Below are 24,475 nucleotides of genomic sequence, written 5' to 3' on the forward strand. Positions count from 1 at the left end.
CGCACCAATCGATTGTAACAACACGGACAGCTAGAGAGATGCGGCCCATGCACCATCCAGACTGAGCCAGCATCGCGTGACTGCTGGAGTGGGAGGGTGTCCCCCTGGGGCCATGGCGATTGTGCCAGGCTGGGCTCAGAGAGATTTCCCTCCCTCCGGGGCACAAGGGAATTCCTCCTCCGGACAGTCTGACTGCTCACAGGTTTTCTTGCTTTGACGGGCTCCTTCATCGCCCAGTCTCCCTTCATCTATCCGGTCCCCTGGGATCTTCTTCCTCTCCAGCTGGACGTACACATTGTTCTCCAGAAGGGCCAGGCCCGCCCCACGGAACGCGGCAGAGGGGTGCTGCAAGGGACAAAGCGCAAAGCCAGAGTGTGTCAGGCAGCCAGCGGGCGTTAGGCCTGACCTACACTAGAGTGAAGTCAGCCCAGCTACCTCCATCAGGGCCCCGTTTGCTTTGCCTAGCGGAGCGAGCAGATCCTTCCTTACCTAGGCAGAACTCGACAGAGCTTGCATCCAAACGCCACCCTTGGAACCAGAGCCCAGCTCCCCCATCACCTCCAAAGAAAGGGGCTAGGATCCCCTGCTCGCCTGGCGGCAAACCACCCACGTTCTGCCCTGCAGCCAACACTAAAACTGGAGCCATCCGTGGTCTGGAGACCGGTGACTAGGCTACAAGGGGTGACAAGTAACGGCAGGCTCAGGCACACGCTGTTCTGTGTTGGCTCTTACGCTGTACTGACACACGCTCAGCGTTTCATCCACCAACGCACATCCGCGACAGCGCACAGCCTCACCCTACGGATGTGGAAACCGAGGCACAGTGAGGTTAACCGGCTTGTTCCAAGTCTCCCAGCAAGTTCGTGGCAGAGCAGAAATGGAACCCCAGAGTCCTGGCCCCCTGATTCTTGCTCAAAATTGAGGCAAGGTTTGAAGACACGAGCTGCTAAGAGTCCCATAGCCCCCCATGATCACTCACCCCCTCAGTGCCCTTGGCAAGAAAGAGGAGAAGTTGGACTGCCCTACGGTGTGTGACAGCTGGCAGCGTGGGCACAACCCGCATGGCCCATAAGTGTCCCTTTGCCTGGACACGCCCCTGCATGGAAGCCCACGGGCAGGGTCTGTATCTTTGCCCTATGTTTTGAGCACGCTGCCATGAGAGGCTCTTTGAGGCCATGCAATAGGGCTTTGATCTGCTCCCGCTGCAGTGTATCCCCAACATGGCTCCATTCCAATGGCGTGAGCAGACATCGGGCTGTTGATAGCAATGGGGTCACTCCAGGGCCAGTCAGGCCCTGGTGTTTGGGGGAGGCCCTGATCTTCTGTAGGGCGCGGAGGATTATTGCAACGCGAGAACGGCACAGGTGACAAGACTAGGCCCTAAGACCAAGAGTCGGCCTCCTGAGGTGGGCTAGACCTCATGGCCTAGGCATACGCTCGGAATGAAAGCAGAAGTAGGCTGACCGCAGAACCAGTTTAACCCAGCTAAGGGCCAGCTAAGCAGCTAACAAGGAACTGCAGCTTATAGTGGATTGGACCCTAGCTAACGGCCAATAGGAAAGAAAACCGCACGTGTTAAGAACCAATCCCCAGGTGGACTGAGAGGTAGCCAATGAGTTATTGCTAGAACTGGGGAGAGGGTATATTGGGACCCCAGGTGCCGCCCTGCCTCGAAGCTCCCCGCAGATCCGTGGAGGTACTGGCGGGTGCTACGTGGCAGGTTCGTTCCCTGGTCGCAACTCACTTATAGGAAGGCCGACGGGCTTCCCCTTCCTCAGTGTGGTAAGTGCCTGATTTATAGTCCCAGCGGCAGAGTGTTGGAATGACAGCCTAGGATTTGTAACTTTCACGGGTTGAGTGCGGCTCTAATGAGCTAACAGTGTAAGGCCCTTCCTCGTCCGGCTGCTCTTTTCTCACTACCGAGATCTCAAACCACGGACCCTCCATCTCTGCGGAGCACATCTTCTGTCCTGCCTCGCCTGCGTGGACCTCCCGACACCTGCTTACCATGGTAATGTAGGTCGTGTCCATTGCGCTCCACCGCTCTGCCTCCTGCCCAGACTTCAGCGTCTCAGCACAGGTTGGGAGGGAGTAAATGCCTTCCTGGCAGGAAGATCAGAGAGAGACTCAGGCCCTGTGTGGCTCCTTTCTGCTTGTGAGCTCTCCCGCGCAGGACCAGGCAGTCTCTGTGCTTGGGGAGGTCCCAGCATCTCGTGGGCAGGATGATAAATGCTGACTAGCTCTCCAGCGAGGGCTCAGCCCTGCTCCAGACTCCTTAGCCGTCCGCCTTCCCCACTCATCCAGGCGTGCTGGGCAGGCAGGGGGTTCTCTGACCAGCAACAGCTGTAGCAAAGCAGCCCCCAGGTAACTACAGTGCGTGCCAGCCAGCAGAGTCCCCAGCCTGGGGCAGACTGACGTCCACTAACTGGTGGCAGCCGCCAACACCCGAGCTTCAAAGGAAGGACTATAAAGCCCCCATAACACATCTAATGGAGCAGTCTGGTACTGGGGGGGGGGGGATGCCTTCCTGACCCCTGCTGATCAGCCATGCCCTGAAGCATGAGGATTGAGAGCACTGCTCATCTTACCCTAGCTAGTGTCACTGCAGAGGTGATTCTTGTGCTGTCTGGGACTCCTGTTTTCTTTACTCTTACTAACCTGCTTGCCTCCATAATACCTAGTGTCAAGAATATCCTTGCATCCCCCGATGAAAGCTCAACAAATAAATACAATGTTACACAGTGAAAGGCATGTTTATTCCTAATGGGACAACAGATCCCCACAAATCCTGGGATGCAAAGGCCCCGTCTCCCACCAAGGTCCATTCAGCTGTGGGTGTTTAGGGCCTCAGCACCTTTAAAGCCACAACAGCACTTTACCCTTCTCGAGTGCTTCTCATCTGAGGCCATCAAAGCACTTCACAGGCATTAATCAGTGAAGCCCCATGCGTGGCAAGGCAGGATCAGGATCCCCATTTTGAGGCCAGGGAAACTGAAGCTCAGAGAAGTGAAGTAACTTGCCACGGTGGGACTGAAACCCCAGTGTCCTGGTTCCCGTGTCTGTCCTACCCGCCCTGCACTGCACTCTGATTGGCTGTGTCACACACGCTCAGCCTCTTCTCGCACTTCCCTCTGAGGAGGACTATAAACCATTCACAAGTCTTGGGCTGCAACAGCAACAAACGTTGTCACAGGACCCACATCTCCTGCTTTGCAAACAGCGACCTGCCCTCTGCCTGGGCATTTAGGTAGCAGCAGGAGACCATTAGCTCCCTCTGCTCCACTGATATTATCTCTTAATGAGGAGTCACGGCAGGAGGGAATTATCTGGGGTTAATTCCCATCAGCACCCACACGACAAGCCCACGATACAGCAAAATAGAAGCCAGCCTTTCATTGCTGGGCGTAGGAGTCTCTACACGTGCACTCACTGCCTGGGAGCAGGCCGGATGGCAGCCCTGCTACCCCAAATCCTCCTTTTATTCCAGTAACTGGCCCCGCTGGCGTTTCCTCTTCTCGTGTATCAAAACCGTTACAGGGTCTGGCAACAGGAGCCCTGCCCAGACTGGCAAGCAGAGACTGAGCTTACCTCTGGTTTGTGCCGACTGCCGTCACCCCGAGTCCTCCACAGGGTCCCGTCCTCCGAATGTCTGCAGGGAATGTCAGTTGTGTGCAGGTGAAGAGCTGCCATCCCTCCCAGCCCTCCCGGGGTTAAATCCAGAGCCAGCCCCGGCTCTGCCTGCAGCTACCCTGACACGCGGCCCTTTGCCCTTGGTCAGGCACCTGGTGCCAGAAAGCAGCAAGGAAAGGCCAGAACCGCTGCTCAGCCGTTCCATACGCAGGGTGGAGGGACTCCCACTCCCGGTGACTGGCCTTGCGTCTACCCCATGCGCCTCGCTCCCACTGCAGCCTGCTGTGCACAGGAGTGCTCCAGCCCCACAGACAGCTGCAGTAGCTAGGGGTGCAGCCGGGTGTGCGACTCCTCCCCATCTAGCTGCTCCACGCAGGGCACAGGGACGGGCTGTGCTGGGACCCCAGCCCTCCGCCTCGTTCCCAACTGGACGCGAGCTCTGTCCCTCGAACCCGGCCCGTCAAGAGGGCATCCCCTAGCATTCCTGTCAGGAGGCGGCTCTCAGAATAGGCAGGCTCAGCAGGGACATGGAGAGGAGCCGTGTGGAGCCCAGGAAGCGCAGGGCAGGGCCAGGCCGGGCCGGCCAGGCCAGCCAGACACACCTGAGCCACCGTGGGGGGCAGCAGGGGATCAGGTGTGGTCGCCCCAAGCTGGGATTCCCCAGGTGCTGAAATTCACCCACATCTGCATCCCCCTCTCTGGTCCTGGCCTGTGGCAGGAGGTAACAGCCAGGTACCACACCCACCCTACAGGACCCAGCGCCCGTTACCTCTGCTTCTGGAGAATCTTCTTCAGCCCGGATCCCAACAAGAGGGCCAGGAAGGTGGCTGCACACACGTAGCCCATCACAGCCTCCCAGCCGCTGCTCTTGGAGTCCTGGGCCCCCGCAAAGCCGGACGCTTGGGGGTGAGAGACACATGCGGCAGGGTTAGAGCTGTCTGTCTGCCCCTGCGCATTAGCTGTCAGGAATCAGTCTCTGCCCCAGACCTGGGGAAGGACACGTCACTGGCAAAGACATCCAGGGGACTGAGATATCTCCTCCCATTTGTAACAGAGCGGTTAGTTCCCTCAGGACGGGGGCAGAGATCTGTCCCCAGGGAGCACAGCACAGCACCTGGGGGCTGCACAAAGTCAGGAATTTCTGCCCCAGCGCTCACAGTTGGTGGCATTTGTTAGTCCCTGGTGACGCAGCACCATGCTCCTGGGATCGCACAGGGCTGCCAACTGTGTGACCCCTAGGCGCCCCCAAGCTCACACAGACCCAGCCGGGGCGTAGCTAGCACTAGAGATGGAGGGGCAGGGAAGTACTTGGCTCAGGGGAAGGGGCGAAGCAAGGAGGCTGTTGTGAAATTGACCCATAGCCACGGGGAGGCGTAAGCTAGCAAGAGAAGGCACCTACATGTCCGTCCCACAGGAGCCACGTGCAGCAGGGTGCAGTTTTTGAAGACGCTGCTCTGCCCCAACACCCGGATCTCACAGGTGTAGGTCCCACTGTCGTCCAGCTGTACGTCCTGCAGCCTGACAGAGCTGTCCTTGCGGGCCACATCCCCCAACCACTGCACGCGGTGCCGGAAGCGCCCCACCGGCACGCTGTAGTTACTGTAGTAGTAGAAGACTATCTCCTCCTGCAAGGGGATCGGGACCTTCATGTGAGTGGGAGTCACTGCACGCCCAGGTGTGAACTTCGCTCCTCTGAATATCCCCGAGCAGCTGCCTCGCCCCCTCGCCATGGAGGGCTGCCCTTGCGGGGCCAGAGGTACTTCAGCCGAGGGCCCGCTGGCGTCTGGCTCCTCGCTGGGCCTGTCAACAATCAGCCCCATCTGCCGGCGGGGATTCTGGGACATGAGCACCTAGGAACCGGGCTGAGAGGCATCAAACCCACCTCGTTCAGAGACCTCTGCACAGCTGCCGCCTGGGCTGAGTTTCCAGCCCCCTTAGAAATCGCTGTTGTCTCTGGGGTGAATGTGCTGAGCAGCAGCACTGCTCCCAGCCCCGCCTGACCCCCCGAGCCCTGCTCTGCTCTACGACCCGGTGTCCCCTTTGCCCTAGGTCTGTGCTGTTGCCTTGGGCCCTTCCTGGCCACTGGACTCACCGCCTGAGTCTGGTTTTCCGGCATGTGTAGCCAATCCACTTTGGTCACGTTCCAGTCTCCTGCCAGCAGGAAACATTCCAGCAGGACTGAGTCCCCCACATTAGCAGTCAGCTCCGGACGAGTGATGACCAGGCCAGCCAACACCCCACAGCTCTCTGCAGGCACCAAGGACGGGAGAGATGAGCCCAGAGAGGAGGAATGCAGCCCGGTGCAGAGAGCAGAGCTGCCTAGATCAGACTGGGCCTGCCAGCTGCCCGCTCATCCCGGGAGCCATCCCTCCCAACCCAGCCTGGAGGGGGAGAAGGGACCGGCCGCCTCCATGAACCAAGCCCGGGAGACCCTGCTTCCGTCACGCGACAGAGTCCTCCTTCCTGGGGGCGCCTCTCCCACCCATCTGACTGCACAAAATGCTGCAGCCCCTCAACTGGCTCCTTCGTGAGACAACACCAAGAAATGGGGGGCCAGGGCAGCTCCTTCCCCCCAGGGGAGAGTCTGTGCTGCGCGTCCACAGCCAGAACCAGCCCTGGCGCCCAGTCCCCCCAGGCTGCTCCTGCTCTCAGAGGCAGCCGAGTGAGTTTTCCTTCTCTGCCCTCCCAGCAGCCCCTTGGAGGGAGCCCCCTCTACTCCCGGTCCCCCAGGCAGGGAGAGCTGGGGGGCAGACCCGGGCGGTGTAGGCGAGGGGCATTGCAAAGGACTGGAGGCAACACCACAGGCAGGCCCCCTGCTTTGCACACACCCCAGCTGGTCACACCCGTGCTACGGCCTCGTCCGCCCACAGCCTGAAGCCAGGGTGATGGGCTGCTGCTAGCCGGACCTCTGGGAGGTGGGCAGTGCTGAGGATGGACATGCTAGGTCTGATGTTGCCTCCACACTACGGGCCGTGGCCTCCCAAAGGGCCATGCTGCCTGCTCAGTGAGATCACGTGGCAGGGCCTGTGGTGCAGCCAAGACACCAACCACATGCCTCTGTCCCAGCTCTTCCTCAGGACAGGTCATCACCCTGCGCCCCCAGCACTGCGCTCCCAGGCACCATGTCCTGGGAAGGTCCCTTACCCCACATTGCAGCCCCACAGTGCCCGTTCTCCCAGCCTCACTCCAGTCAGCAGTGGCACGTGGGCCCGGCTTGAACAAGCTTGTTGCACAAGCACAAGCCACTTTGCTCTCTTGAAGCGGAGAGCTGTGGGTCTCGTGAACTGGTCTCCTGTACCCCTGCCTGTCACCATCGTATCTGAGCACTCCATCTCCTGTATTTACCCCAACCCCCTGTGAAGCAGGGAAAGCCTATTATCCCTATTGTACAGATGGGAAACCGAGGCACAGAGAGACTAAGTGACTTGCCCAAGGTCATACAGGAAGTCTGTGGCAGAGCCGGGATTTGAACCCAGATCCCCAAGGCCCAAACTAGTGCACGGACCACCAGCCTATCCTTGCACTGGGGCAAGGACTGCTGGGCTGCATTCTGTGTGCCAGTGTCACCTCTCTCAGCCCTTCCCTGCTTTCTTCCCCACCCCTTGCCCTGAGGCTCTCAAACCCATCAGGCTGGGTCCTCAGCTTGTCTGCACATGCAGTGGCCCAGCTATCGCTCAGCCGGTTTCTGGAGAACCCTGGCAGAGGAAAGGAGCAGAGCAGCGTCAAAGCGTTCAGAGCTGGCACAAGCAGCAGTGCTACAGAGCCGGGACAAGGAAGGGACCTGGGAGCAGCAAAGGTTCAAGACTCTCAGTGCCCCAGAGACGGCGCCGTTGGCGCGATGACACAGGGCGGTGGGTTGGTGAGTCGCCCAGAGGGCCGGGCAAGGTGGGAAGCAATAGAAAATTCCCAGGGGAGAGAAACCACCGGGAGATTTTGGGCAGGGCCAAAACGAACATTAACAGATCCCAGCAGGAAGGAGGCTGATTCGCCCCTCCATGCTCCTTAAATGCTTGGGGATCTTCAGGTGACGGCGTTAAGCCCAGCTGATCATGCAGCTCCGACTGCCGGCCTTCCTGACGCGTGAGCCGCGTTCCTGAGCTCTGACGGGAGCCGCTTTCGGGCACAGCCCCCAGTAAATACTAAATGCGAAGTGCTGCTGTGTCCCGAGCAGGCCTCTTCTGGGGCTGGCTGGGGCGTTTAAATGAAGAGCACTGGGCAAAGGAGCCCAAGACAGGCCCAGGCCTCTGCAGACCCAGAAATCAGTAGCTTGGAGACACTTCCCTGCAGCTGAAACTTGCCTTCAGCCCTCGTGAGGCGCTTCTGTTCCTTCCCGCCCTGCTGGGGCCTGGCTGAGCACATGCAGATCACAGGTCAGGGCACAGCGGCCTGCTGAGGCCGGTGCGTGGGAGCCAGGTTAGAAGGGTGGCATGCCCAGCGTTCAGGGATCAGAGAAATCATCAGCATTAGTGAGGATGCGCAGCTCACGCCCCCCATATTCCAGATCGCACCAGATCGGCAGCTCATCAGCTTCCCCAGCAGTAGGCTCCAGTATCCCCTGCTGGGGAGCTGAGGCACAGGGGGGGCAGGAGACTTGCTCAAGACCACCCTGACGCAGCACCAGGGCTAGAAGAAAGGGCTGCAGGCTCCGAGCTCAGTCACGGGGATGGCCTGGGCTCGGACATTCACGGTCATGAGCCGAACGCTTCAGTCACGTCTCCTGGGGGAGGAACGGTGGCTCTTTAAGAAAGGCCAGGGAAGGAAAAGGAGGCAGCGTTTCCAGGGTGCCAGAGAGAGGGGACGAAAGCAGGATCTCTGCTTACCCAGCGCCATCAGTATCAGGACAAGAGTCAGGGCAGCTAACCGTCTCATTGCACGCTGAAAAGGGAAGAGAAAAGTTAACAGGCTGCAACGGCCCTGCTCTCTCCAGTGGATGCAGAGCACTTAAGTCACAGCCTCGGCTCCGCTGAGCCAACCCCAAGATCCCTCCCTCGCTTTAACAAGATACACACCCAAACCATGGCCGAGCTGGCCGAGAGGCAGGGACTGTGTGCCTGACTCTGCTATTGCATTGGTACAAAGTCCCCCAGGTAGCAGGCAGGGCTGGAGGCAACTCCAGTGAAAGCCCAGAGAGCAGAGCTCCCACCCTCAGGCAGCAGTTCCCTCCAGCACCCCATCTTGTAACTGCATTGCAGCCACGTCCCAGGCGATCAGCCCGTAAGCAGGTGACTCACAGACGGACAGAGTTGCTGGACTGATGCTTCCTTTGCTTTTACTGAGATGGATTTGACCTTTATTCCCCCTCTACTTATCCTGAGCCTCGGGGATTTAGCTTAACAAATCCACCAGCTCCCACTGGCTGACACCTGGGTGTCTAAAGCTCAGGCACTATGAAAAGCAAGGTAGCTGTCTGATGCGTTTCTGCTTTGAGTCAATTCTGAGCTACCGTGAAGGGGAAGTTAGCGAGAGCGCGGCTGGAGGACCATGCTCTGGTTTTAAATTTTCCTTTTGTGGAACGAATCTTCCGCGTGGTTCGGAGCTCAAGGTTCCTGCAGAACTGAGAGGTCAACTTGGCTTTGCCCACAGATGTGGAGGAAGGTGATAAGAACTGTTTCCACAAACTTGCACTCAGAAGTGTTTACACTGATACTAACAATCCAGACGCCTTAATCTTCAGACAATCTCCCTGTTAGTGTGTGTCCTGCACAGCAGAAACATCTGAGATCCCCCGAATGAGGACAGATCAGATGATAACACTATTAGTCACTGGCAACAAGGGCTGAATTTCAAACAGTGGAAACCTCTATAAGGGGAACTTCTTCTGGGACACCTGAAATGGCCCCTTTTTCACTAAGTGGATACAAAAATTGTAATAACTTCTGAATGTTTGTTCCAGACGCATTCTGCACCAGGCGGAATTAGCTGTGTTTACAGGAACAAATCAGTGGAACAAGTGTTCATTGTGACACTTTGCATTCAAAGTGAAGAGAAAAGCTGAACGAGCGCAGGCACACTCAGTGCATTTGCTATGGGTCTGATGATCAACTCTTGAAGAACAAGAAGTTAATGGGAAAAAATCCTCCAAACTACATGAGTGTTATACACTCATATGTTAAATCCAAAAGCTGGCAGTAGCAACAGCAGCAAAATATACACACACACACCACACACACACAGTCTCTTGTATAAGAATTCTGTTACCCAAAAAAACATCACCACAAAATCATCCTGTTTTTTATTTTGAAAAATCTTGTCCCCTTCTCTGTGCGTTTCATTATTGTGCCCTGGACAAGCCAGTGCCCCCCAAAACCAGTTTCAATACAATTTTGAGGTGGGATTTATTAATCCCCAAGAAACAGGGCAGCTAATGAAAAGGATCTAGAGTAAACCTGCCACCTGTACTTGGTTTAAAGTACACTTCTGAAGTACTGTTTACTCCTGATCATTCTCAGAGAACAACAAACATGGCCTTCAGCACTAGCACAGTAGGGAGCAATCGGTGACCAGTCTGGGGTATTTATACGGCAAACTCCATGAGGCCGAGACTGTCTCCTTTGTGCTCTGCAGAGTTGAACATGCAACAGTGAGTAGTGAGAATGGATGGCACACAGCTGGGGATGCGCTAGCATGCACCATGGGATGGTGTGAAATGGAGAAATACTTAAATAGAACAAGGTCAATAGGGAGAGCAAAATTTTGCACCAAATCTCCTAGGAATCCTCACTTCAGAGGATTTCACCTCTTCTCAGAACCAGGCATGTCTGCAGATTTCTTTTTTCTCAGGCAATTGTAGTTTCACATTCCAGTGGAAGTTGGTAAAGCGCCTGCAGATCCCAGAGTGGAATCCAGCCATCACCAACTGCCATGGATACAGAACTGCTTTCTAGATTGAGAAATGAAGACTTTCCAAGCTGCTCGAGTGCCCGGCTAAATACGCTGGTATAAAATAGACCCTGCCTTCCATTGCCCGCTGCGTGTTTGCAGAATCAAAGTCCAGCTAGCAGTAGCAAGGACCTCTGTAATTCTCCTTACACGTGCCTCTCAGTAAAGAAACGTTTGTAAAAAGACTTAAGTATTTAGAACCTGCCCTGCAAGGTCCATCCTGCACTCAGGGCTTGCTCGCTCGCTCACGTTCGACACACACCGCTCCAAATTCCCCGGCTGCCGCATTTCCCCGTGCAGATTGGCCATGCTCCTAATTCTCAGGGGGCTAAATTGCCAGAGAAGCACCTCCAGTGAGGCGCCTAAATAGGGGACAGATTCCAGAAGCACTGATACCCAGCAGCTATCATGACACTTATGGCCGGAGTTTCAAACCATCTCAGCACCTAACATGCACCCAACCACTGAGCTCACTGGAGAATCTGACCCTCAGCATCATCGAATCCTCCATGTATTTGTTACCTTATTACTCACAATCCCCTCACTGACTTCGTTCAAGTATTTCTACACAGCAAATCGGGCAGCAGGTGCTCCATGTGTTTCAGCTGGCAACAGAGTTACCGCAGTGGGGCTCTCTTGGGTATATTATGACACCAATATATATACACATATATCATGTACATAATGGCATATTATCAGGATCCTTCCATGGGATAATTGTCCTTAGACAGAACCTTAACTCATTGGATGTGGAAAGAAATCCATAAAACCAACAGTGCCCTTCACTCCCCTGCGATTGCACATCAGGGACTTTCAGCCACTGGGCAGCTGAGCTCCGAGAATTAAAATATTCCCTAGTTCTGCTCTCCGACAGAAAATGAATATAGATTATTCAGACACTTACCAGATAGTTTGGAGCAGACCCCCAGCTTCTCATGCAAAGTGTTCTCCAGTGACTGATTCAGAGGCTTACAGCGTCTCAACCATGGTCTCAGCGGAGCAGAGGCAGAGTCTGCTTGAGGTTGCAGGTGCAGGATTTAAAATGTAACTCTTGGTTTCAGATCTTGTGTGTCTCATTCACAGGGAAATGGCTGCTTTTAAATTACAAAGGGGAAGTGAGTGCTGACAATCAGAAGGCAGAAAGGGTTTTGGTGAATAGAGTGAAAGGTGGTTGTAGACAGGACGTGTAGATACACACAGCACTCACATTAATAGCGAAAAAACTGCTATGCACAGACTCAGGATGTGCCTGAGCCCCCAACTTTTAACCACAGCACACAGCTCCCATCAAATCTACGATACATGTCCTAAATGGGGCCACAGATTCTCAAAATGCAGCTCCCTGGCCTCCCCTCACTCTTAGCCTGGTCTTCTGGGACAAAGTAAGTTGTAAAATAACCAGCTCAAGGAGAGATGAGGCTCAGCACCCCAAGGCAGGATAGATCCATGCCAAGATGCCACCTACATGTAAAACCAGGGGGACTTGTAACAGAAGGTGGTGGGGGAAAGCATTAAAGTGCCTACACTCAGGGCAATGAGACAGCCTCTGTATGAGCAGTATGGGAGGCAATAGCCCAGCTGGTATCTTTGTGGCAAGAAACCGCTATCTAAATGCTAACATTTATGAAGTCATGTATTCGACATCATGCCACTAGCTTTACTGTTTAGATTCTGAATGCAAAGGCAGGACACTTGGCATCGTAGCCTAACCTATAGATTATGTATTGATTTATGTATGACGTAATTCCTAGCGATCACTTTGAGGGCTGAGAGATTCTTGTCCAAAGATCAGGCCCAGTATTGATTGAAGTATATATTTTGGGAACCCCAATGTGCAGTTACACCACTCACACCACAGGAACACTTCTAGAACTACCAATAGTTTATTGATACATTCAGCACAGTCACAAACACCCCAACTCAGTAAGACAGCGATACGACAGAATGTGCATCCGCACAGCCATATACTCACACCATCCCGTGAGAACAGCCGGGAATGTTAGCCATCATCTTCCTCATCACCATCCCCTTCCCCTTCATTATTAGTGGCCATTATTCTGGCACCTCCCAAGGATTGCATCTCTTTCTCCTACCGCCCCCAAGCTGGGATGTAACTTTTAAAAGATGATACACTGAGGCCATTCATGTTTGATGCGTTCAGCAGGAGATCTCCCCCTTTTCCTTACTTGTATTTTCTCACCTTACTAATGTTGGATTGTTCTTCACCTGTAGGTCAGTGTATCAATGATCTCAACTTATTATCATGCATCAGTTCATTATTATGGCCCTCTTGTAGCTCGGTATACGCAGATGTAGCTCACGTACATGTTATGTACATCAATTCATTGCCATAACGCTCTTGTGGTTGGATCGTGTAGCTGTGGTTAGAAATTCTTCTTAAACACCATTTTCAGCTCCCCAGTACTTTGGGTTTTCTGTTGAACCATTGATCTGTTTCAATTTTATCTGTACAACGTTCATTGGCCTCAAGCCTTATGCCACCTTGCTGAAGCGAATGCCTTACAGTTACGGCCTGTAGGTACCTTGCATTACTGCTGAATATAACAAAGCAGTGAATATAAGAAAGGCAAGCTAGCCCTATGGGCTACAGCATACACGGCTGTCTGCTCTGTTGACAACTACCTTCCCCACCCAAACCCCCAATTTCAATAGCATATAGCCTGCCTCACTTCTCTCCCTACCCGGGTGCTATTACACAGCTGTTGTGGTCCACCCCAGAGCTGGATTTCCAGATAGCTAGCAAAGAAAGAGCTAAACTTTGTTCTCTCACACACCATTCTAAACGTAGAGCCAAGCCATGAGCGTCAGGCAGCACAGCTTTGTCCCAGGGTAACCGAGCGCAGGATCTGGCCATTGTTTGTAAATGCTTTGGCCTCCTTTAGACTGACAAGTTCTGTAGAAACATGAGATTCTCTACTTAGCAAAGCACTGAGCAATTAGCTACTGCCCAAACTGGAACAGTAAAACCAGTTCCCTCTAGCCTGCCAGTAACTCCCATTGAGATCCTTCCACTGGCTGGTTTTAGGTTTGGACAGTCACTGAGTCACCAGGAAGTGCAAACTTATAAAAGCCCTTTAGCTGTGAAAGGGGAAGATCTTACCATTGCTTTGACCACACAGCTGCAAGAAGCTAGCCCTGAATGCCGTGTGGCTACGCCACTCAGCTTCGCAGCCTCTGGACTAGACAGTCAGGTTTATATGGCACTACAGCTTACACCCCATTAATGGAGAATGTGGCCTCTTCTACAGATCAGCTCCTAAGCACATCTCCCATCATCACCAGGACTCTTCAGCTCACAAGCAGTGATCAGTCAGGCCGGGTAGCTTCACAAGCCCCTCTTCAAACTCAGCCACGTGTCTGCCTATTTCTAGCCAAACAAAGAAAAACGTGGCCTGGAACGAAACAAAATGATTTATTGGCCATAGCACAGCAGCACAGCTACAGCAAAAGGGATCATCCAGAGAACGCCATACAGAGAAAGCAAGTGGCGCAGCAGCAGTTTGGGTGCTCAGATGAGAGGCATGTCACGGCTGCCCCCTCCTCTCTATTTCTTACTGGGCAGGGCTGGTGGAAGACAACACTCCACCCTTTGCAGACCATGGGGCAGCAGTCACGTGCCAGCCTTCTGGTAGTTTATTAGTTCCCCATTCAGCACTTGCACATGTAAAAGTTCAAACTCAAGATTGGACAGCCCTAGGGTTAATGGACCTTTTCCCCCTTTGTAACTCCTGGAGTTACAGCAAGTTTTGAGCTGTAGAGGACTACTGCAATTCTGCCAGGCCCCAGTCCAACAGGTCACAGCAGAAGGGACACGGCTCTTTACAATACACTCTCATTTAACGAGAGACTGGGATCTTTAAACCTGCCTGCTATTGTGCAAATGCAGGCATCAAATGCTTAGACATACAGGCAAGGCACTTCCCAGTTGGAACACCAAGGGAAGGGCGAGGACAAGATGCAGCCCTGTTCCCAGCTAAGTCGATGGGAACACTCCCAGACTTGCACAGAAGCAGGATGGGGCACCCAGAAACCTATGATTTCTACAGGCAACATCAGAGTTGTGTCCCCGGGCGCAGTCCCTGCAGAAAGGGAAGCACCCAACCCTTGGGCAGAGGCAGAACACTGGCCTGCCTCTGTTGGTCAGTCTAGGAGCTGTACTGGGAATCCCACGCTGTAACATGGACTTCCTGGGATGGCACTAAGGACTAAGAAGGGGTAGTGGTAAGCATTACTCATCCTGCCCTGGAAGCATAAGTCTACAGAGCCTCGCACGCTATCCACACTGCTCCTTGCCCTGCATGACTCCGCTGCTCACTAGAGAGACAGGTCAGAACTAAAACAGGATGAGCAAATGCTCTGTGCATAGCTCCCTCTTCCTCACAACAGTGATTGCTGGAGCTGGGGGAAAGAGGGGGCGGAAAAGTCGAGAATTTTCTCTCCCTGAAACGTTCAATGATTTCCCAGTCAGCAATACACTGACCCTTCCCTCTGTAACGTGCATTAGTATTTGCTAATATACTGATGCATTTTTTCACCCCACTCTGCAACTTCAGAACCTCTCTGTAGTTTACTCTATCTGCCCAGGAATTTCACAAGACTCACTAGACGCCTCCTGGCCCATCTAAGATGAAGGCAGCTACATAGAGAGGCATTGCACTCTGTGGGCCAGGGAAGCTCTCTGCGCCATTCTCCCCCCGCTCATAGCTCTTGGAGAGGAGAAAATGAAACGTGACAAGTAACGACATCCATCAATGTTCAGTTCATGCAGACGCTGTCTGCCCTGCTCAGCACAACAGAGTTAGTCACTGCAGCATTATTGTCACGTTTGTCATTTGGAAGCCCACGCAGCAGAGGTTTGTGCAAGCTGCTTTCTCAAAGTCTGAGCCTATGAAAAGTACAGGACGAGTCTGTAATACCCAAAGGGTCCTTCCCTGTGACATTGCCCTGAAATGATGGCCCAGGGAGACAGGGTGAGATGGAGCTGGGGGCACCCTCGCCACCATTCGCCATTGTTAGAGGAAAATGGCTGCAAATTAATCACACTCCATTTTTTTTACAAATAACTTCATTCTAAGCATAGAATGATCTGGTGCTGCAGATTGCTGGGTAACGAAGAATCAAGACAAATACTGCCAGGGTTTCATTACAATGCAGCTGGCAGCTTTTTAAAAGCTCAGCTGAAAAGATGGGAGGCATAAGATGGTTCCCCTGTCATTATAAGGCAGATGCCACCAGGAAGCAATGAAAAAGCAGCAAGCTCCCTTCACCCTACGCTCAGATAGGTCCTTTGTCCAGTAGGCCAAACACGGCCCTTAGTCATGCTGGTGCATCACTTCAGCAAGGAGGCAGCAGTGTAACGCAAGAGACGTTTGCTAGATGTGTCTCAAGACCATCCATTTAAGGCGCTACAGTCTCACTCCTAAGCAGCCTGTGCTTTAGGCAATTTCAGCTTCGGGGAACTGGAAGACAGGCATGCGATAGAGAGGGCAGCTGGCACTGCCCCTCTACCAGGGAATGTGCTGAGTCAGATTGTTGTTAGAGAATGAGCTCATTTCATTGGAAGCACTGTCGGGCTGTAAGTGGAAAGCTGTACTTCAGGTCTCTCTGCTTTACAATATTGCCAGGTGGGTTTTAAATACAAAAGGTTTCCTTTTTTTCCCCCAATAAATAACACGATTTTAGAATCATTATTCCTGCCGTTGAATAAAAGTTGATTCTCCCATCTCAGAATTAATTCTCCCAACACGCCAAGTTCAGAGGCACTGGGTATCCAAGGGTCTTAGTGGCCTTCTGGAGGAGGCTTTCAACACTGCACGTTCTCCCTTCATCTGTAGCTTTGGCCTTTCATCAGTACAGGTCCTCCTCATCTGTGTCCTGGGGGAAAGTATTGAGGAGCCAGATTAGGCACGCAGACATGAAACCATTCAGATGCTCAGCAGAGACAGGAGTTGGGCAGATTCAGACAAGAGATTAAGTGCTTCTCACAAGCTGCTCGTTTGGAAAAAGCCAATGCTCTTGTGAAAGCCGTAGGCCCAATGTCTCTGTAAAAGGCTGCAGTCAAACCCTTTTGGCATGTCGCTGAGGAGCCCCGTTAAACTGGCACAGCAAGAAATTCGCGTGGGGCAGGTTTAAGTGGCGAAACAGTCAAACCTCAAAGCAAGAGGCACTTGCCACACCAGCCCCAAACACTAGTTTCCTTTGAAAGCGGCACAAGTTCCTACAGAGAGCGGATCCAGAACAGCTCGAGCACCCGTTTCCTTGCTGCAAAGTCCCCACACAAGACTGGAGAGCTGCCAGCCTGATGGTTTCAAAGGAAAAGCACATACATTTACAGTGCGTGCAGAGAGGGTTGTGGGCAGCCACACGGCGCTGCTGCTACATCTAAACCTACTGCTCAAGTCTGCCCCCGCTCCTGGCAACCACACGCCTTCAAATCCCCAATATCTCACTTTAATGACCATGATCATTTGGCGCTCTCTCGCTTTATGGGGACCTCAAGTCGTTGCGCTCTCACACCAGGAGGCAAAAACGTATCTGCCTTATGAGCAAGCACCTCCACTGGTTCCCATCCCTTTCAGGATCCAAGTCCAAGCAGCTCTCTCGGTTTTGTGTGTGTGGCGGATTATAAAAGTATTCAAAATTGTAAAATGTATTAAAGATGAACGGAAAACACAGTACAGAAGCATCAAGTCCTGCTACATCAGCATCAGCGAGACGCCTGGCATGCTAAACACGCTGTTGTCAGCAAAGAACAAAGTGTCAAATGAGTGATGAAACATTCAACGTGACTTTCTGCCCCTTGCAAATTCCTATCCTCCTCCTACTGCTGCTGCTCTGTTACCCTTCTACGGCTGGTATTAGTTACCTATAATTCTGTTTCTGCACCTGTAACTCATTGGTACGAAAGCTGAGATATTAAGTACAGCCTTCTATTGCTGACAGCAGAAAGGATGAGTCAAAGCAGTGGTCAAACATGTAATGCTTCATCAGTAAGGCTGCAAGTCTGTCATGGAGGTTGCGGAAGTCACAGATTCTCACTGATCTCAGGGCTGCCTGAGCAGCTGGCCCCAGGGACCACCAGGGCAGCAATGGATTTACACATTTCTGCACTGCTCACCCAACAGCCACAGCATCCTAGCCCAACTCCACCTATGGCATAAAGAGACTCCCCATGGTCTTTGGAGGAGAAGGGCAGCACGGTGAGTTAAGTGGTTAAACTCTGGCTTTTCACCACTGAAAATGTAGGGTTTGATCTGGATTAAATGAATTTGTGGGCCTCACGCTAATCACACCCACCCAATAATGCAGCAGTTTCTACCCAAAAAAGATCAGATGTGGAAAGCACCGAGACACATCAACTGCGCTATGTGGGGAGCTCACGCAGAGCTCTCAGGCACTGTGCTTGGCTCTGGCTCGGAGCCCTCACTCTTAACAGTGACACAAGCAGTTAAAAGAATGTTTATTTGCACTCACCACACACTGCAAACACCATGTGCCCAGCCTCCCCAGATAGGTGCCCTTCTCAGTACACTCAGGCCTGCAGAAAAAGCACAGTGTTAGGTCAACGTGTCTCCCACTCACGCCCCAACACAGCCGGGAGAGCAGGGTTGTTTTCAAACACACAGGTCTCTTTCCCAGCCCTTCTGACTAATTCCTCAGAAATGCCTTCTCTGTAATTATGTTTTAACTAGCAAAGCAAAACACCAGCATGTGAGGCTCCTTATTTCAAAGGTTTGCATGGCAAACCTAAATCAAATGGCCAAACTATTCCTGTTGTCTTTTCACCACACCATGAACCTCAGAAATCGCTGCTTGGCTGGAAAGTTTCAGCTGCCATTAACCAAAATATTTTAGTTAAAAAAATCATCAGTGTAATGATGGCTTGACATCCCAGGAGAACAAAATGACGCGTTTACACGGGAACCAGTTCGCATTAGAGTGCTGGGCTTTTGTGATACTGACACTTGGACTGAGACCCACCACACAGTTTACTGATCTGGGCTGGATTAAGTCTGGTGATGGAGGTGAAAGGCTCTACATCCCAACAACAGGTTAGCTCAGCTGCCCCCCAAAGAGGATGTACCGCACACATTTCACTTCATGACATTCCCAGAAGGTGTTTTCAGAGACTCTGACTGCCAGCTGAGTTGTGCCCACAGACAGTGACGTCTCAATGGCAGAACTCCAGATGCTGTGGGTTATGAAATGTGGGAGGACAGAAAAAACCCACCTAAGACCATAGGCCAGAGGGGAAATGGGGTTTAGGTTCCAGGCAAAACTTACTCATCAGAGACTTCAATGGATGATTTCTTATAGCCAGATTTTTTTCTGTGCTTTAGGACCCCAAACTTCCTTCCCATCCTCACCAGCAGCAGTATGACCACAATGGCAGAGGGGAGGAACACTAAGATGGATAGCAACGCTGCTGAAGTTAGCTGGAAAGAAAAGCCTGCAGGGGAGAGAGAAAGCAATGAGGACAGAAAAGCAGTAGAATATGGCTTTGTTTCATCTCTAAGGCAAATATTAATCCACCACACAGCATCCTGGCCTTTCCTATAAAAAGACAGGGCTGGCTGGGGTGAAAGGAACTTGTGACAGAGTCCTGGCAGGGAACTCAAATTCAGAACTGGACTTGAAGCTTTTACTTCCCTACAGAGGGGAGGGAAAAGATTAAAACTCCCTGCCTGCAGTGAAGGAGCACAACTGAGAGCAGCATATCCAGAGCCAGGCGAGAGGCAAGTCGCATCGAACTGATGGACACAGCCAGTCTGCAGGCACAGGGACAGCGCTCTCGCACAGCCTACGGCAGCTATTTGTTCATGTTTGTGAAGCATCGGGTCATTGTTAGGACATCAGTTCCAAGCCACGCTACCCACTTAATGCTGCACGCTCTTCGGTGGGAATCCTGGACTGCCCATCACCTCCACCTCCTGTTCCACAGGACAGGACATGCGCTAACCCCCAGTGAAGTTTGGAATGATCTGAACTCCCCAGACAGACACCAAGGCAGATGCCTGCTCTTAGGGGAATGCTGTGGCGTCTTGCGTCTTCAGACAGGACAGACACAACCTTCCGTTTTCACCAACAGAACACAGGAGAAATTGCATGGATCTGAATTTACAGCTGGAAAAGGAGAGGGGCTGAGTGAAGCCCAGGTGGCATTGAAACCTGTAGTTCTACGGAAGCTAGACACTTCACACCTGGTACTTAGACTCCAAAGATTTTTGGCAAAACAGGAATGCACTCATGAGAAATAAACAGGAAGAACACTGCCACACTTGAGTCTTACCTCTGTGTGTGACCGTCAGCGTGGTCTGGGGGATGTTGTGGTGCACGTCCGGGGGATTCTTCACTGCGCAGGTGAATGTCCCATTGTCGTTCGTTGTCGGGTTTTCTATTGCAATGGAGGCATCACCCTTGGCAATATTTCCAACCCATGAAATCCTGTCTCTGAACGTTCCCACTACAGCTGGGTATGCAACAGACTGATAATGAAAAATCTGAAGGGGGAAGACAGTGATTGTTCCAATAAGTCATTCTCTGAAAAGGAGAGAGAAAGAACTCCCTTCACAGAGTAACGGGATCAAAACGAACCACCATTTAAAGGAGCCCACTCAGGCACAGCCAGGGGCTCTCCAGCCCACAGCACTGGGCACCTTTGCACCAGCTTTTCAGATTTTTAAAATATTTTTACCACGGGTGAAGAGGGGATGGAAATGCGTGTCAGGGTCTTCCATACCCATGTCAGAGCCCTGAGGATCTCCCTCTTTGCCCACCAGTCTCCAAGGCTCACATCAGAGTCAGCATCATCTTTCTGGCCAAGGAGGATCTCAGATGGAAGAGGATGCTCTGGAGGTTGGGGTGCTAACCTGGGATTTGGGAGACCCATGGTCAATTCCCTGCTCTACCAAAAATATTCTCTGTGTGACTTTGGGCAAGTCACTTAGTTGTTCTCTGCCTCAGTTTCCCCTCTGTCAAGTAGGGATACTAGCACGTTACTACCTCCCAGGGTGTTGTGGGGAAAAATACATTGAGATTGCAAGACACTCAAATACTATGGTAATGAGGGCCAGATAAGTACCTTAGACAGACAGACAAATCAGTTACTTAAAGCTACAAGGCGGGGGAGGGAATAGCTTTTATTGGACTAACTTCTGTTGGTGAGACAGACAAGTTTTCAAGCCGCAGGTCACAGCTACAACTATGCTGCATACAAACAGTTACTTAGTCATCTAGCCATGCCAATCAGGAGGTGTAGTGCTCTCTGCTGTAAAGCATGGGAACCCTATCCCAGGCATGGCATGACTGAATGCCGCAACTCTGCCCATCAGACTTTAGTTCACAAAGCAATGCTAACTTCCCCTCAGTTCACTCACGCTGGCTGGCCACAGGGGACTTACCAGAGCTTACTTTACAAAGGCACCACCACATCCTCCCAGCTGCAACATACCATTCCCAAGAGCTTAACCTCATCTGAGCAGAGGAAATCACTGATGATTTACACAGAGAATAAGACATTTATGAATGGATTTTCCATCTATGCACCTCTGACTGGATTTCGTAACACTGCCAACAATAACCAGTAACAGCCCATAAATCCTTAGGGACGATCTATCATCATGCCTGCAGACTGTGACTGCGCACACACCCTGCTATCACCCCGACCTAAGTTACACCTGCATTCTGCCACATGGCAAAACTGCCACAGTACATTCTCCATGGGAGGCTTTCCGAATCACATGATCTCTTGTGCAGTAATATGGATGCCTACCTTGCAATGGGACAGTCATCTCTTAGGGTTATAATATTTTGCATTTACATAGTTCCTTTTGGTCCAAAGGATTCTAAAGTAATTCACCCTATGTATATACAGCAGTGCTGAAATGCAGCCACCTCTGGAGCAGAGGGTGACAGACAAAGCCCACCACACAGCTGTGGAAAAGCACACAGAGGAAAACCCTGACTTTTTACACAAAATGCCATGGGATCTTCAGCCTTCCTACAGAGTTCTGCCCAGCCTACATTAAAGATTCTTTGGACCACTCATCTGCAAGCACTTACTGTCTCCATACGACCACCTGTGAGGGGCTGGTATGTCCAGTCTACAGTCAGCTTCTCAGTTATGGGAGAGAAGGAGCTGAATGAGCATTTCAGGGTCACTTGTTCATCGACAAAAGCTTGTACTTCAGGATTCACTTTAATTTCCAATGAAAGACCATTCCAGACACCTGATAAAACAAGCCCCAAAGAGAAAGGTTAGAAGGGAATTTTTGTAAGGGACACACATGAGAAAGCAAAGCAAAGCTGTGAAGAACTGATGATTGTCTGAAACTGCACATATATCTAGAAACAGGAAAGCTAATAGTTGGTATCTATCCCATCCCCTTTCCCCCACCAGGCCCAAGAAATGCAAACCTGGGGATTCCTCTAATGATGACAGGAATTCAGCAGTGTTTCACACTTAGCCCACAAATAGGGTATTTGTTTGGTGGTCACTGCCAAAGCCCTACGTGTACCCACCTATGGGGATAAACTAGTCAAAGAGTAGGTAACCTAACACAGCTGGACTAGAGAGAAGGTCCAAAGTACCAACTTCAGGGCTCTTTTTCTTATTAATAAATCAACATACAACCCCTCTCCTGACAGTCTGTTCTGCATTTGGTTATGCCTGTCTTCTTTTGTTTGTAAACTCTCTGGTGCTGAGAACATGCTTCTTTTAAAGTTTGTAAAGTGCTGTGTAAGTTTATGGCATTCCAGAAGTGTTATGTACTCACTAATAAATACAAAACATGGACACTTGAAAACAAATGATTTTTTCCACAAATGTAAACAAGTCTTAGTCCAACTACCTGGACTGTAAAGTGACGGAGGCAAAGGGAGGTGGAAGAAAATCACAACTCTTAGGAACCTCATGGCCAGGGCCTCAGAAAGTATGCTAGGGGAAAACCACTGGCAACTCAGTTTATCAAAGGATTTCAAAACGGGATTTGTTTCATCATCATAAGAACATAAGAACGGACACTCTGGCTCAGACCAACGGTCCGCCTAGCCCAGTAGCCTGTCTTCAGACAGTGACCAATGCCAGGTGCTTCAGAGGGAATGAACAGCACAGTCAAGCATCAAGTGATCCCTCCTCTGTCATCCAATCCCAGCTTCCGGCAATCAGAGACGAGGGACACCTAGAGCATGGCGTTACTTACATCCCTGACCATCTTGGCCCACAGCCATTGACGGACCTACCCTCCATAAACTTATCTAGTTCTTTTTTGAACCCTGTTATACTTTTGGCCTTCACAAGATCCCCAGCATCAAGTTCCATAGGTTATTGCGAAGCAGTAACGAGTTGTCAGAAGACACTTTTCACGCAAAGATCTCCAGGAGCTTTGCAAAGGCGAGTGGATATCACTCACCACAGTTTACAGATGAGGAAACTGAGGCCCAGTCAGGTGAAGTGACTTACCCCAACAAGTCACTGACATAGCCAAAAATCGAACCCAGATGGCCCGAGTCCCATTCTCCGCTGCCCCATGTCCATTTCCAATGCTAGACAGACCTCCAAATGAGGCAGTGTTGAGAACCAGGGCCAGGCAGAGGGATCAGCGGAGGCTTTGCTCCCTAGACAAAGCCCTGGAAATCTCAAAGGCACTTGTGAGCCCTTTCACATGCTCAGGCTGCACCTGTTGCAAGGCCTCAGTCACCCCAGCCCCCAGGGTGGTGGATCCCAGCTGGGAAGTGGTGTGTCTGGGTGACTCAGAAAGCTTGACAGGGTGCAGCTGGGTCACTGTTACCCAATCACTTCTGGGACACTCCAGCTGAAGCTACACAGGCTTCCCACCCCCGACACCTCCCCCTGGCCTGTAACTGTGGCAACAAGCCTCTCGCTAATGCACCTTTCCTAGCTGCCCCGAAAATACTGCGGGGGAGGAGGGGGCTAGTCACACCCTGCCCCCACACAGAACTCCCTAAATGTATCTCAGTACAGACCCCAGCCCTGCCCTACAGCGGGCTGCCCCTACACACCCGGCCAACCCCACACCTCACCCTCCTTCGGCGAATCCCACAGACGCGCCCCGCTCAAATTCCGACCTCCCCCAACCCAACCCCCGTCTTCATCTGCCCCACCAACCCCAACCCAGCCCCCACCCCCGGTCTGTCCACCCCCAGCCTGGGCCGTCAGCAGCCTCGGCCCCGGCCTCAGCCTCCCGGGTTCCCGCATCCACACCCCATCCACCCCAGCCCGGCCCCCCCCCAGCCCCACGGCCAGACCCGCCCCCAGCCCTCTGGTCCCCCACCCCAGCCCCCACCATCAGCCCCCAGCCCCAGCCCCACAGTCAGACCCGCCCCCCGCCATCAGCCCCCAGCCCCACGGCAGACCCGCCCCCCGAGCCGAGCCCCCCGAGCCGAGCCCTCCACCATGCCCGCACCGGGCTGGGCTCGGCCCGCGCTCACCCAGCAGCAGCAGCAGCAGCCCCAGCCGGAGGAAGCCGCCCGCCGCCCAGCCCCGCATCCTGGCGGAACAGGCCGGGAAGGCTCACGGCAGAGGCAGGGCGAGGCCCGGCGCGGCAGCCACCAGCCGGGCCCAGGCCGCAGGAACCCGGAAGTCGGGGGCTCCCTGCCCCGGCCGCCCAAAACAAACCAACCGACGCCGGACACATGCCGGAACGATTACTTCCGCTTCCGGTGGGGGAACGACCCGGCACAAACATGGCGGACGGCGCGTTTCCGTTTCGGGTTGGGAAGAACCCTGAACAAACATGGCGGAATGTCCGCTTCCGTTTCCGGTTGGGGCGGAACCACGAGCAAACATGGCGGGCTGTGCACTGCTGCGATCGGGCCGGACCGGAACCAGGCCGTGGAGCGGAAGCGGAAGCGGGGCGGACCAGAGTCGCTCGGAGCCGGCAATCAGCGGAGCGCGACCCGAGCCCAGACCCGGCAAGCCCGCCCC

The 24,475-nt window shown here is 52.8% G+C and overlaps 2 protein-coding genes across 3 annotated transcripts; both read right to left on the reverse strand.

Moving 5' to 3' along the window:
• LOC137163014 (myelin protein zero-like protein 3) lies at positions 1-5,847 on the reverse strand. Of its 2 annotated transcripts, XM_067563041.1 has the most exons (6): positions 5,723-5,847; positions 5,030-5,255; positions 4,400-4,529; positions 3,589-3,649; positions 2,008-2,103; positions 1-345 (listed from the first exon to the last, which is right to left on the reverse strand). In XM_067563041.1, exons 1-6 carry the CDS (start codon positions 5,744-5,746, stop codon positions 136-138), a joined length of 747 nt encoding a protein of 248 aa, XP_067419142.1. In that variant the 5' UTR covers positions 5,747-5,847; the 3' UTR covers positions 1-135. The 2 variants fall into 2 exon arrangements, with proteins under 2 accessions (XP_067419142.1, XP_067419135.1); XM_067563034.1 differs by lacking the exon at positions 5,723-5,847 and having other exon boundaries at positions 5,030-5,454.
• A 6,526-nt stretch (positions 5,848-12,373) lies between these two features.
• MPZL3 (myelin protein zero like 3) lies at positions 12,374-24,169 on the reverse strand. The gene is made up of 6 exons (XM_067566237.1): positions 23,980-24,169; positions 21,592-21,758; positions 19,820-20,030; positions 18,814-18,979; positions 18,004-18,067; positions 12,374-16,404 (listed from the first exon to the last, which is right to left on the reverse strand). Exons 1-6 carry the CDS (start codon positions 24,035-24,037, stop codon positions 16,378-16,380), a joined length of 693 nt encoding a protein of 230 aa, XP_067422338.1. The 5' UTR covers positions 24,038-24,169; the 3' UTR covers positions 12,374-16,377.
• Between the last annotated feature and the right edge of the window lie 306 nt (positions 24,170-24,475).

This window comes from Emydura macquarii, unplaced genomic scaffold, assembly GCF_026122565.2.
Source record: "Emydura macquarii macquarii isolate MOO-44397 ecotype Brisbane River unplaced genomic scaffold, CSIRO-AGI_Emac_v2 contig_312, whole genome shotgun sequence".
Taxonomy (NCBI): domain Eukaryota; kingdom Metazoa; phylum Chordata; order Testudines; family Chelidae; genus Emydura; species Emydura macquarii.